Source organism: Protopterus annectens, chromosome 15.part0 (genome assembly GCF_019279795.1).
Source record: "Protopterus annectens isolate FY-2018-M chromosome 15.part0, PAN1.0, whole genome shotgun sequence".
In the NCBI taxonomy this organism is placed as follows: Eukaryota; Metazoa; Chordata; order Ceratodontiformes; family Protopteridae; genus Protopterus; species Protopterus annectens.
Genome location: NC_056749.1, coordinates 178,808,487 through 178,821,559, shown reverse-complemented (window position 1 = coordinate 178,821,559; position 13,073 = coordinate 178,808,487). Strand labels below are relative to the sequence as shown.

General features: G+C 40.0%; 1 protein-coding gene across 1 annotated transcript in view; it reads left to right on the top strand.

Annotated features, from left to right (window-relative positions):
- Positions 1-13,073, top strand: part of SLC16A2 (solute carrier family 16 member 2) — a 748,609-nt gene that overhangs the window by 563,127 nt on the left and 172,409 nt on the right. The window contains exon 3 of the mRNA XM_044057669.1: positions 12,014-12,467. Within this exon, the coding sequence (XP_043913604.1) occupies positions 12,014-12,467 (454 nt within the window). The remainder of the gene's footprint in view (positions 1-12,013; positions 12,468-13,073) is intronic.

The following is a 13,073-nucleotide window of genomic DNA, read 5'->3' as shown; positions in this document are numbered from 1 at the left end:
CCTTGCTCTAATGAAGTAAGTTTCTAGGGAACAGTATAATTCTCTTAGATTCAGTCAGCAAAATAGTGAAGTTTAGTTTAGATGTTTTTCTTTATTTGTGTGAGCCAGTACTGCAATGTTATTTTAAATATTTCCTGTGGTTTTGAAGTATGATGTCTCTGTGAATATATATATATATATATATATGTATATATATATATATATATATATATATGTGTGTGTGTATATATATATATATATATATATATATATATGTATATATATATATATATATATATATGTATATATATATATATATATATATGTATATATATATATATATATATATATATATATATGTGTGTGTGTGTGTATGTATATATATATATATATATATATATATATATATATATATATATATATATATATATACACACATATATATATATTTAGTACTGTCTTGTTATTTTATTATTTATTATAAGGTATATTTAAACCTTTTATTGTGGCTGATCTGTGTAGAGATATTTAAAGATGTCCTTCAAGGATGCATCTGCAGTCCTAACAAATGGGTTGTCCTGCCTCAGGCAGCCCTTCGGTCGGCCGGATTCCAAAGTCTGGGTCTGGCCTCGGCTGATGTCGCACTTCACCCGACGTCATAGCTGCTGTCAATTGGGTATAAAGGCATCAGCCGACGCCATTTTCCTCAGTCTTTCTTGCCGCGCAGTGCCCGAAGCAGAAGCTGTTCGCAAGTGCCGGTCGGTCAGATCCAGAGATTTCTACTACCGAAGACTTCTAAAAAAGCTAAGTACCCCGTTGGGGACTCTTTCTTGCCTCAGCCGATGTCAGAAAAAGTAAATAATTGTTTAACTTGTGGGAAACAAATACCTCATAAGGATTTCCACTCTTACTGCCTTCCTTGCTTAGGCCCAGACCACGACATAGCAGCTTGTCTAGCCTGTGCTTCCTTCAACCGACGGACACTTAGACGTCGGTCGGAGTTCTTGAGGAGTTTTTTGGTCCTGCTTTTGCTTACAAAATGCCGTCGGAGACTCCGACTTCACAATTAGCTAAAAAGCGTAAGGAAAAGGACCGACACTCACGGTGCGCGGTTTCGGCCGAAACCACGGTTAAGCCAACCGCAAGTGTCTCGGGGCCCTTCCCCCGGCCCCTGCTAAGCCCGACAGATACTACAGGGTCCCGGACACACATTATCACTTGTATAAGGCTCCTATTGCAGATCCTGAAACTATTTCTCAGGGTCCCAAAGCTGTAGCAACTGCCAAAAACCCCCTCCCCTCTGAAAGAGAATCTAGAGCATTAGAGAGATGGGGTAAAAAAGTTTATACCTCTGCTACTCTTTCGGCTAGGGCCTTAAACTGTCAATTCCACATGATTCAGTATCAGGAATTTTTGTTAGATCAGCTAAATAAAAAAACTATCCTCTCCTGAACCTATAGACCGTAAGTCCCTTCAGGATTTGGTACATAACACTCAGCAGGTCAGTAATCACTCCTTAAAATGCGGCTATGATGCACTGGAGGCTTCCTTTAGATCAGCTATGACTGGTACAGTGATCAGAAGGCATGCATGGTTAAAAGAGCAATCCTTACCAGACCATGTAAAGTCAAAGCTCCTAGATGCTCCCATGGAGAAACTCAGTTTGTTTGGCTCCCCTGCACAGCAAGTGTTAAAGAAGGTGGAAGAAAAAGCAAAATCTGTCCAAACAGTCAAGGATTTCTTACAGGTCCAGCCTCCAAGGTTTAGTAGAAATTGGCCTTCGAAGAATTGGTCCTTTCCAGACACCACCAGAGCACAGAGAGGCAGAAATAGGCGCTCAAGAGGCAGAGGTCAATCCAGAGGTGCCTACAGGGGACGTCAGTGGCAGCCTAACAACCAGAGAAGTACTGCCACAGATCCAGCTACTACCACTTCCACAGGACAGTCACAGTGACTTGGCTCTGATACCGCCTACCAGGGAACAACTGGAAGCTCCCTTAGGCGGAAAGCTAGCCTTATTTTCAGTAAACTGGCATTACATTACAGGAGACAAATGGATTTTACAGACAATAGACAAAGGTTACAGGTTTCACTTCCATACTCTACCAGGGAAGAGAGGAATGCCAAACCTACCACCAAACCAAAAAACAAATGCTCTAGGACAAATCAACCACTTACTAAGGATGAGAGCTATAGAAAAGGTACCGGCTATGGAACAAGGACAAGGATTTTATTCCAGACTTTTCCTGGTGCCAAGAAAAGAAAACCAATGGAGACCTATTCTCGACCTGTCCACTCTGAACACATATCTCATTGTTCCAAAATTCAAAATGCTGACCCTACAGCAACTTCTTCCCATGCTGGGCAAGGAGTCTTGGCTGGTGACTCTAGATCTCAAGGAGGCATTCCTGCACGTCCCTATTCGACCAGATTGCAGAAGATACCTCAGATTTCTTGCAGGATCAGAGCATTATCAATTCTCAGCATTGCCCTTTGGCTTATCTACTGCACCCAGAGTATTCACGAAATGCCTGGCATCAGTAATTGCTCATTGCAGGCTTCAGGGAATTCAAATTTATCCATACCTGGACGACTGCCTGATACAAGCAGACAACAAGATCAAATTAACAAAAGATTTGGAAAAGGTTATTCACCTACTGCAGGCCTTGGGATACACAGTCAACATAAAAAAGTCAAGGCTGGTACCATCCCAAAGGATTACATTCTTGGGTGCAGAACTGGACACATCAAATCAAATGGCATTTCTCACAGCAGAAAAGCAAAAACAACTACCACTCTATTTCATGGCATTAACAACGCAGAACCAGCTTACAGCAAGGAAAGTCCTGCAAGCCCTGGGTTACATGGCATCCTGCATAATATTGATCCCACATGCCAGACTACATATGAGGAAGTTGCAATGGTACCTAAGGAATTTATGGTCTCAGCACAAGCACAGCCTAGAAACCCAAATTCCAATAATTCCATGCCTGAAGCAAGAATTCTTGTGGTGGGCTCAGGCCTGTCAGTTGAACAAAGGACTGCCTTTCCACAGCCCTCACCCAAGCCAGACTATCACCACGGACGCCTCAGACCTCGGTTGGGGGGCACACATGGCAGACAAGTGTATACAAGGCCTATGGACACAGGACCAGCTGAACCTACACATAAATCAAAAAGAGATGCTGGCAGTGAAACAGGCAATTCAGACATTCAGACCATTTCTTCAACAAGGTCATTTGCTGATAAGGACGGACAACACCACAGTTATGTGGTATATCAACAAGCAGGGAGGCACACATTCATATCCTCTATGCCGGATGGCAATGGACCTGTGGAATGTGGCCCTGAACCTCAACATTCAGCTCCAGGCCATATTTGTGCCAGGAAAAGAAAATATACTAGCAGACACCTTAAGCAGAACTACCACGGATGCCCACGAATGGATGCTGCATCCGGACATCTTCAAATCCATTACAAGGAAATGGGGGATACCAGAAATAGACCTGTTCGCATCCCCACACAACCACCAATTGAGAAAATTCTGCACAAGGACATACCACCCACTTGCTTGGAAGGTGGCCTCCCTATCCTTCAGATGGGAAAACCTAACAGCATATGCATTCCCACCTCTTCCTTTGATGCACAAAGTGCTACTGAAGATCAAAGAAGATCACCCAAGGATCATACTGATAGCTCCAGACTGGCCGAGGCAGCATTGGTACCCGCTTCTGAGGAGTATGTCTCGGGCACACGCATGGCCTCTACCTCTAGTTCCTTTGCTACTAACACAGAACAACTTCAAGATCCTGCATCCAAACTTGAAAACACTGCAGCTAGCTGCTTGGAATCTTACATAAAACAAAATAACCCTGATTTATCTCAGAGGGTTAAAGACATTATCCTGGAGGCTCGCAGACCCTCCACAAGGAAGACTTATTCAGCAAAATGGAAAAGATACCTCATTTGGAGTGCAGCAAAAGGAGAAAATGTATCATTGGCAAACATAGCTAACATCCTGGAATATTTAGCAGAACTTTTCCACAATGGCCTGTCTTACTCCTCCATCAAGATTCATGCATCAGCAATTTCAGCAGAATATAACATGGATCATCCAGTCTTCTCTCATCCTCTACTCAGGCAGTTTCTGAGAGGAATTAAAAATGTAAAGCCTCCAAGGAAGCCACCTTTGCCTACGTGGGACCTGAACTTTGTGCTAGAAAAGTTAACACTTCCCCCTTTGAACCAGCAGCAACAGCAGAATTACAGTTCTTATCTTGGAAAACTGCTTTCCTGCTTGCAATCACTTCAGCAAGAAGGGTTTCTGAATTACAGGCATTAATGGCAGTACAGCCCTTCCTTATCTTCCATCAGGATAGAGTGTCCTTGAGAACTAACCCTACCTTTATGCCAAAGGTGGTCTCCAGGGTATCATTGAACCAAGCAATCCACCTACCAACATTCTTCCCCAACCCACAGAACAGGGGGGAAAGACTACTGCATACCTTGGATGTACAAAGGCAATTGCGCTACTACCTGGACAGAACCAAGAACAATAGGAAAACTGACCAGCTTCTGGTAGCATATGCAGCAGGAATGGAAGGAAAAGCAATTTCAAAACAGACAATCTCAAAATGGATAGGAAATTGCATTAGATTTTGTTACTCCTTTCATGGAAAGACAACTCCAGAAAACATCAGACCTCACTCCACAAGGGCTACAGCCACTACTACAGCTTTCTTACGAGGAGTGGCTACCAAAGACATTTTAGAGGCTGCTACTTGGAGCTCCGTGCATACATTTGCCAAGCATTATAATCTGCCTTTATACTCCAGATCCCGAGCAGGTTTTGCCACTGCTGTTTTGCAAGGGATCTTAACTACACCATAATCTTCTTAGTGCCTGCACGCCCAGTTTGGCTATGGTATTCTACCCATTTGTTAGGACTGCAGATGCATCCTTGAAGGACATAGTACAGTTTTGTACCTACCATAAATGTAGATGTCCGAGAGGTATGCATCTGCAGTCAGGATTACCCACCCTCCTTCCCCTCTGTGGTACTCCTAGGGTATTTGCCCATCTTGTAGCTAGCTGGAGGAATCTATTATGGTGTATTTGTTTGTATATATGTACATACATGTTTATTTTTGTTTGCTCTCTACTGTTTGGAATCATTTGCATTTATCCAAATTTAGCCTTCCTAGAGGGCACCTGGCATCTGGGGTAAGAAACACTGAGGAAAATGGCGTCGGCTGATGCCTTTATACCCAATTGACAGCAGCTATGACGTCGGGTGAAGTGCGACATCAGCCGAGGCCAGACCCAGACTTTGGAATCCGGCCGACCGAAGGGCTGCCTGAGGCAGGACAACCCATTTGTTAGGACTGCAGATGCATACCTCTCAGACATCTACATTTATGGTAGGTACAAAACTGTACTTTTTGAGAGTACTTGCATATTTATTTGGTGACACTGTGTGGGCCACTCCTAATACCCTTGCTCTTCGTCAAACTACTGTATTTGTTAATATTAATATTACACAGTAAAATTGGACACCCTTTGTTAAGGGCCCTAAACTAGCTGAGACCGGTGGCAGTGATAACTACCCTATAGTCTTGGCCATACCTGTCAACCTCTTAGCATAAGAAATCTGGACAAACCTTAACATAATGGGGGGACAAAGGCCCAAAAATAGGGACACATTTTAAATATTGCTATTATAAACTTAGAGAGTTGCTAGAATAACATGATTTGTGTTAGCATGCATTTTCTGAAGGATATGAAGTCTGAAACTCAAAAGCATGCCACTATTTAGTGACTTTAATCTTTGCAGCATCCCAGTGATTTGTAAAAGAAACAATTTTTATGAGGAACAGACCAAAAATATGAAGCAAAAATGTGGACATTGTGCGAAAATCTGTACAGTTGCAAGGTATGGTCTGAGCAGAAGGGGGCTTAGCTAGTAAACCTGTGCCATCCTTTCCCAGCTGTGTGTGTGTGTGTGTGTGTGTGTGTGTGTGTGTGTGTGTGTGTGTGTGTGTGTGTGTGTGTGTGTGTGTGTGTGTGTGTCTGTAAAACAAACCTCAGAGAGTGTGTGTGTGTCAGCTGGTTGGACAGAGAGGGTGCTGGAGGTCTTGGCTTGGTCACTCAGCTAAGATCTCAACTCTATAGCTGTGCCAATGCGGAGTCTTACTGGGGATCTGGAGGAAGAGGGTGAAACCAGCCCCCGGACTGATGGTGGTCTCTGTGTACTCTTAAGGGAAATTCCACTTGATACAGAGTGCTGCATCTGGAAATAATGTGTGTAGTTGTAATGTTCTCAGTGAATGTCTCCCACTGTTGTGAGTAGTGAGGATTGAGGCTCCTTGATTACTGGTCCAGTGGTGGGTCATCACAGACTGCATGGGCAATAAGGTATACTATGAGGATGTGCCTATGCTGAACCTGTATAGCCTGTATAGCAGTAATGGCTCCCAGCCTTCATGCATATCTAATGTAGTGAGCTCTAGGAACCCCAGGGCTCAACGAGATCACCAACCAGTACAGTCTCTCTCCTCAGGACAGGCTTGCATAACTGACCTCAAGTCACATGGACTGCAGTCAGAGATCTATCCCTTTATGCCACCAGCACAGGCTTAAATGTACCCTGCGCTTAAGAATTTATGCACAACTCAACACCAAAATTAGAAGGGTCATATTGCCATTGTCTGTATAAGGATTTTTGGTGCAGGTATCATTCCAATGAAAATAGAGCAAAGCTTTCTTCAGGAATATGTAGCTTTTTGTCACCCTGAGCAAAAATCATATACTCAGACCTTACAGAAGTCAAACATAGTACAATTTAGTACCTACCTTTTGCACCCTGCACATTCAGATACCCAGGTAGGCCAATTTGTGTGCCCCCTACCAATGCAGCGTTGTATTTCTAAACAGTATGACATTTCCTGTTAAAGTTTTGTTGAGCACCATATCTGGATAATCAGCTAAAAAGTGCACTTACATTGTGCTTTTTGTTACAAATGTAGTGGAAGAGCTGTAAACTGAGACAAACTATGCACATAATAAAGTATGTCAACATTCCACATTTCTTCTTATGCTGTACTTTTGCTCTTGGATGATTTATTATATATTACTATTTGACCATTGCTGTCAACAAAATAAATAAATAAATTCAGGTTTGTTGTAATGCTACTCTAATGAAAGTTTTCTGTCTTTCAGATTCTAATGCATGCCAAAACCACAGTGGGCAGGCTGTGCAACTTTGATAATTAAGCATGCCATATTTTTTGAATACTGAGAGGTGATTTGTGCCTCTTTGAGAGGTAGTCTATGGCTAGCATATAAGGCATACTTTGATCCCACTCTGATGGACCTTTTGCATATCCGCAGAATATGAATAGCATCAGAATTACTAAATCTAGTGTTTTAAACTTTGCTTGCACCATAAATAGGAAATGTTGGAGAGATGGGTCTGCGTCTCAGAAAAATTCTCCTTCTCTGGAACAGGCTTCCTATCCATGTGAAGCAGAGCTCTTCCCTAACCCTATTCAAAAAAAAAAAAAACTGGACAGAGGATGGGAAATCAGAAGTGTATCTGGGTCTAGCGCCTATGTTTTTAAAGGAAAGAGGCAGCCTGTAAATCCTGTCCTAAATAACATATACTCCTTGAAATAACCTCTAAGACACTTGAAACTGTGGGATACATTTGGGAAGCTTGGCTAGACTTACAAAGGAAAGCATATAAACTTGTGGGATACATTTGGAATGCATGGCTAGGCTTATAAAGGTCCCAGGGGTTGTTAGCCTAATGTACACCTATGATCCTATTAAGATGACAATTTTGAAAGCAAAAGCAGAAAACATGGCTCACTCCTTCGTTTTTTCATGACATACAACAAAACAGTAGTTTTAGTTCCTTTTGCATATAGACTGTTCCCAGTGAATAAGCCTCTTCTGCAAAGGTTCACTTTGTCTGTGATTAAAAATTTCCTACAGATAAACGACGGTATTTGTAAGCACAATGGGTGGTTGCATAGAACATTTATACGATACACTACACATATCAGAGCCATTTACAGTTCACAAGCCCCCAATGACACAGGAGCATTGGCCACTAAGCAAGTGGAAATGGAGTGTGGCCCGTGTAAGCTCTACATGTGCCAGCTGGGTTAGTGAGGCTTGAACATCATTCATAACCATGGTAGCAACAGCTTCTAATTTATAACCTGTCTGAGTATTTACAGCTATACAGCTGTGGACTATGAACCTACAAACAAATGGCTGTTCAGAAATGATGTCCTGCCCAGCATGATATGGTTAAGCATCAACATCAGTATTTTAAGAGCAGTCATTAAGTTCAGGCAGAGAAAAAAAGAAAGAAAAAGGCTGAGAACTCAAGTGTGATGTATCACTGCTGTAGTATGGTGCAGACAAGCATCATCCTACCACCATATCTGCTGCACACTTCAGAGTCACATCAGGAGCCCCCTACAATGAGTGCCAAGCAAGGAGTTGATCCCATAGTATCAGGTATAGTCCTCAGGAATGGGTAGAGACATTGAAATATTTATGAGTCATTGCTGCCCATGCCTCTGAAACAACAACAGTGCAGAAAAGAGTGTGCTGTCTTCAGCGGAATGTTGTCTTAACTTATTCAGCTCTGAGCAGCAAGAGTATAAGTAATTCCCTTGCTTTCTGAGGTTTTCTAAGCCAAGAAAGCAATTGCTTCCTGAGAGCTGTTCTCCTAAATCCTTAACTGAAAACACACTTCATAAGATTTGCAATATCTGATAAAAATGAGTGAAAATATGTAAAATGTGAAAACTCTTTGTCAGACAATGGTGGGCTATGCAGAGGTGTTAGTATCAAACAAAAGAATGTCTGTAAATGCTGATTTTTTAATTGCAGAAAGAAAAATTGTATTTTATTTGCCAAAAATTGCCAGTGTTATGGTCAAACAAAGGCTATACCTCTGTTAAGTGTGCAAGATGCTTCCAAGATATCAGTGAGAAAATTGTTCACATATTCAAGTGCTTATGTATAACAAGGGCAGCATACTGCTGTTTTCTGATATTATAGTATCTATGCAAATTAAGCATACAATATTTTCAGAATATTGCAAAATGACACTAATCTACAGAAACATGTAAGTTATATGGCAATTATCAGCGAGAGCATTGTGCGCCTTAATATTTTTTATAAGATGACAGCATTTGTTCTCCTGTAGGACAAAGCGTTTTTATGAAATTAATGCATTTATGAAAATATAGCTAATTGTAAAAACTACTTTACCAAAAAAATATTAATATCTGAGCGACTTCACATTTCCATCATGTACTAATGTAATTTTTTTGTACTAACACCCACTGTTTCCATTTGCCACCCTCAATGTGATAGTATCACACACTATTTTTTACATTTTAATGTAAACATAGAAATATTTTGCATTTTTCATAACTTTTTGTAAACAAACCTCTATAACTCCAGCTTTGTACATCCCGTACAACTATTTCTCTATGCTTGCATGTCAGCTTGTAGATGTTATATTGCTGCCTTAGTTTTAGGTATGTATCTGTACCAGATCTTCAGAAATTAGAGTTAAAAAAATATGATGAATATACTTGATTCATGCATATAGGGAAATGTTCTGTTTGCTAGACTTTGTGAAGTGAAGGAAAGTCAGTTTTATCGTTTTTTTACACTCTTTTTCTCTTCTTTCTAGGTTTGAACAACTTCAGAATTAACACACACACACACACACACACACACATATATATATATATATATATATATATATATATATATATATATATATATATATATGTGTTTGTGTATGTATAAAGTTGATGGGGATTGCACCCTGTAAAGCAATTTGTTTTTGTATTTTGTTTGACTTTGAGAGAGTCAGGTTTTTCAACTTGGGACCTCCTAAGGATTTAAACATTTTATTTTTCATAATCTTGTGTCAGGCAAATGGCACACGACTATTCATACTGGATCCTTAAACAGTATTTTTCTGAGGGGGGGGGGTCAGTTATTCCTGTTAATGCTAAACCAATTCTGTTTTATATGATGATATTAGAAGCCTTTTGAAAATATTGCTGAAAATGTTTGAATACTGGCTGAGTGAGAAAAGTTCCCTGCACTTACCAATACTAGTGTAGCTAGTGTGGGGCAAGAGGGGCAACTGCCTGGGTTGCAGAGTTTTTGGGGGAACTATCAGCTGATCCCCATCTGTAATGCAGTACTGGCTTTTAAAAGCCAGTATTGTGTTTGCTGTGAAACCTGAGAATTTTAGCATTCCCTGTGTGGTCTAAACTGAAGCAACTTCTTGCTACAGTTTAAAAGTAAAAAAAAAATCTTTTTTAACTAAAACTTGAGCACCTCCGTATAGGAAGAGTATAAACTGTAGCTATTTGTTACAGTTTATAAGAAGGAGATTTTTTTCTTTTTTCTTAGTTAAAACATGACAGCCATAGTACTACATGCAGGCAGGGGTAAACTGTAGCTACAGTTTATAAGAAGAATTTTTTAAAAAACCACACAGGGAGCACAGCAGTGCTCAGGTCTGAGCACAAATGCAATGGAGGAGTAGCGAGGGCAGGGCACAGAAACAGGACCCGAGTAGTTAGGCAGGAGGAAGGGGGGGGGGCATGTTCTGCATCTGGCCACCTGGTTGGTTTTGAAGGAATGTCATTTTTTTTTTTTTTTTGCTATTCAGTTGAAGAACTGAGGGGCTGGGGCATTGGTTTATGGTACCAGCACAGGTCACTGGTTGAACGAGCTAGGCTTCTGGTTATCAACATCCTCTCTCCTTCTGTTGCTTGTCTATCTGAAAAATATTCAGGGAAGGAATGTAAATTTCCTTATCTAGTAAAATGTACATTTTTGTAGCATATTATATATGTTGGTGATAAGAAAAATATTTTTTTCTGTTAGTTTTTATCGTGTTATAAGCAGAACTCAGCCTTGCTAGTGTTTTGTTAAGTACCAAAAGAACGTTGATATCTATGCCAACTACTAGATGTTGCACTGGGGAACAGCTCAGAGATATTAATAGAAGTAAAATCAGCACATAGCGGACACATGATGAGATTTGCTAAATGTTTTTGGCTTCTAATATTGTGAATAGGAATGGACTCATTCCTGAGTCAGGGTAAAATTTAAGTTCATGAAATTAGTATTACTTCAGTCTTTTATGTTTGCCAAGAGTGCTCTTCTCAGCACCTGCAATGTACCCAAAATTGTATATTTCTGCATTTCAGATGGCGTTACATGTATAAGTGTACTTGAAAATTCTTTTATCACAGCTACTGAGTCTATCTGAATGTCTTTATCAAAATTTCAGAAAAAAAGTGTAGTTTGTATGGCCAGTAGATATAAAGTTAATATCATAAGTCTTCATAAACAAAATTAGAAGCATATTTAAAAAAATCACACAACTGAGAAGAGGTATATCATTTCTTAGTATAATGTAATTTAGGGAAGAATTCAAAGTGTGCAGTACATGTTGAAACAACTGAAGTTTATTTATAAGTTAACAGTGAAGTCCTGAACTTTGAGAATGGACATCACGTAAAATCCAGTTTGTCTTTAAATGAGTGATAACCAAGACTCCGGTAAAACTTGTTTTTTGCACCTGAACATATTTAAGATGTTGTGAAATATTTGTAAAGAGCCGATTGGAAAAGGGGTGGGGAGAAATGACCCCAAAGGTAGAGGCCAATAGCCAGTTGCACGTTTGTGGATACTTGCTAGTATAAAATGAATAAAACAGCTTGTGGCTGAGAATTAAAAAAAAGCATTTTGCAAAGTGTTGATTTGGGAGCTGTTTATATGAGATTGATATGTCAGTGGGAATATATAGCAAGACTAATAACTAACTTGTTATTAGTATGGGAAGTCATTAAACTTATGAGATACAAGCAATATTATTTGTGAGTAAAATCTCTTTGCTGTTATACAGAGTAAGAAAACAAATGTACACACCAGGAAATCAAATTCTATCTTTCTCCCCTTCCTTATTTTTTAACAGATCCCTTGGAGTTAGATACTTCACATATGGAATCCTGTTTGGATGTGGTTCTTCCTTTGCTTTCCAGCCTTCCCTTGTCATCCTTGGCCACTACTTCAGACATCGTCTGGGTCTGGTTAATGGCATCATGAATGGAGGTAGTAGTTTGTTTTCCATGGTCTTGCCAGTCATCCTACAGAAGACTAAAGACGCAAAAATTGGACTTGCTCGAATCTTTCAGGGCCTCAGCATTTTGCTGCTAATCCAGGCTTTCCTTGCATTGACTTATAAGCCACTTTTACCAGTAACGAGGACTGAAAAATCTTTTCCTGTTAAAAGAAGCAGAAGGCAGCAGTGTCTGTCTCAGCTGAAGAAGTATTTCACTCTAGGGGTTTTCAGGAATAAAATATATCGATTGTGGGCCTTTGCTGTTGCTACTGCTGTTTTGGGATATTTTGTACCGTATGTACACTTGGTAAGAGCCATTCAAAATATTGTAATGTTCTTTTTAAATGCATTTTTATTTTCAGAATATTTTAAATGTTGTACTGCATTTCTTTCAGGTGATGCTTATGTCCTTTACTGTACTGCAGTGTCTTAGTAAAATATTTTGAATGCTGTCCTCAGGGCATCTCTTATGTCACATTTTGATAAAATAAGTATTGGTTATCCTTCTTGTGTTACTAAGGTAATAAAAAATTGCTGGCAGATTTTACTGAGAAACAGAACTTATTCCGCATGACCTGTGGGTCTCCTATGACCTCATTTCTAGTGCTCCTCAACTCAAACCTACACAAATGTACTCACACAAACACGCACACACACACACACACACACACACACACACACACACACACACACACACACACGCACACACATACACACGCACGCACACACACACACACACACACACACACACACACACACACACACACACACAAAGATTCAAAGAAACTTTATTGTCATTTAGGAAGCACAAGTGCTACCTAAACTAAAATTTGAGTGTCATATCTTATATAGGAGAAAACAAGCACAAAAAGACAGATATGATAGGTTTTAAAGAATAAACAATAACTATAGT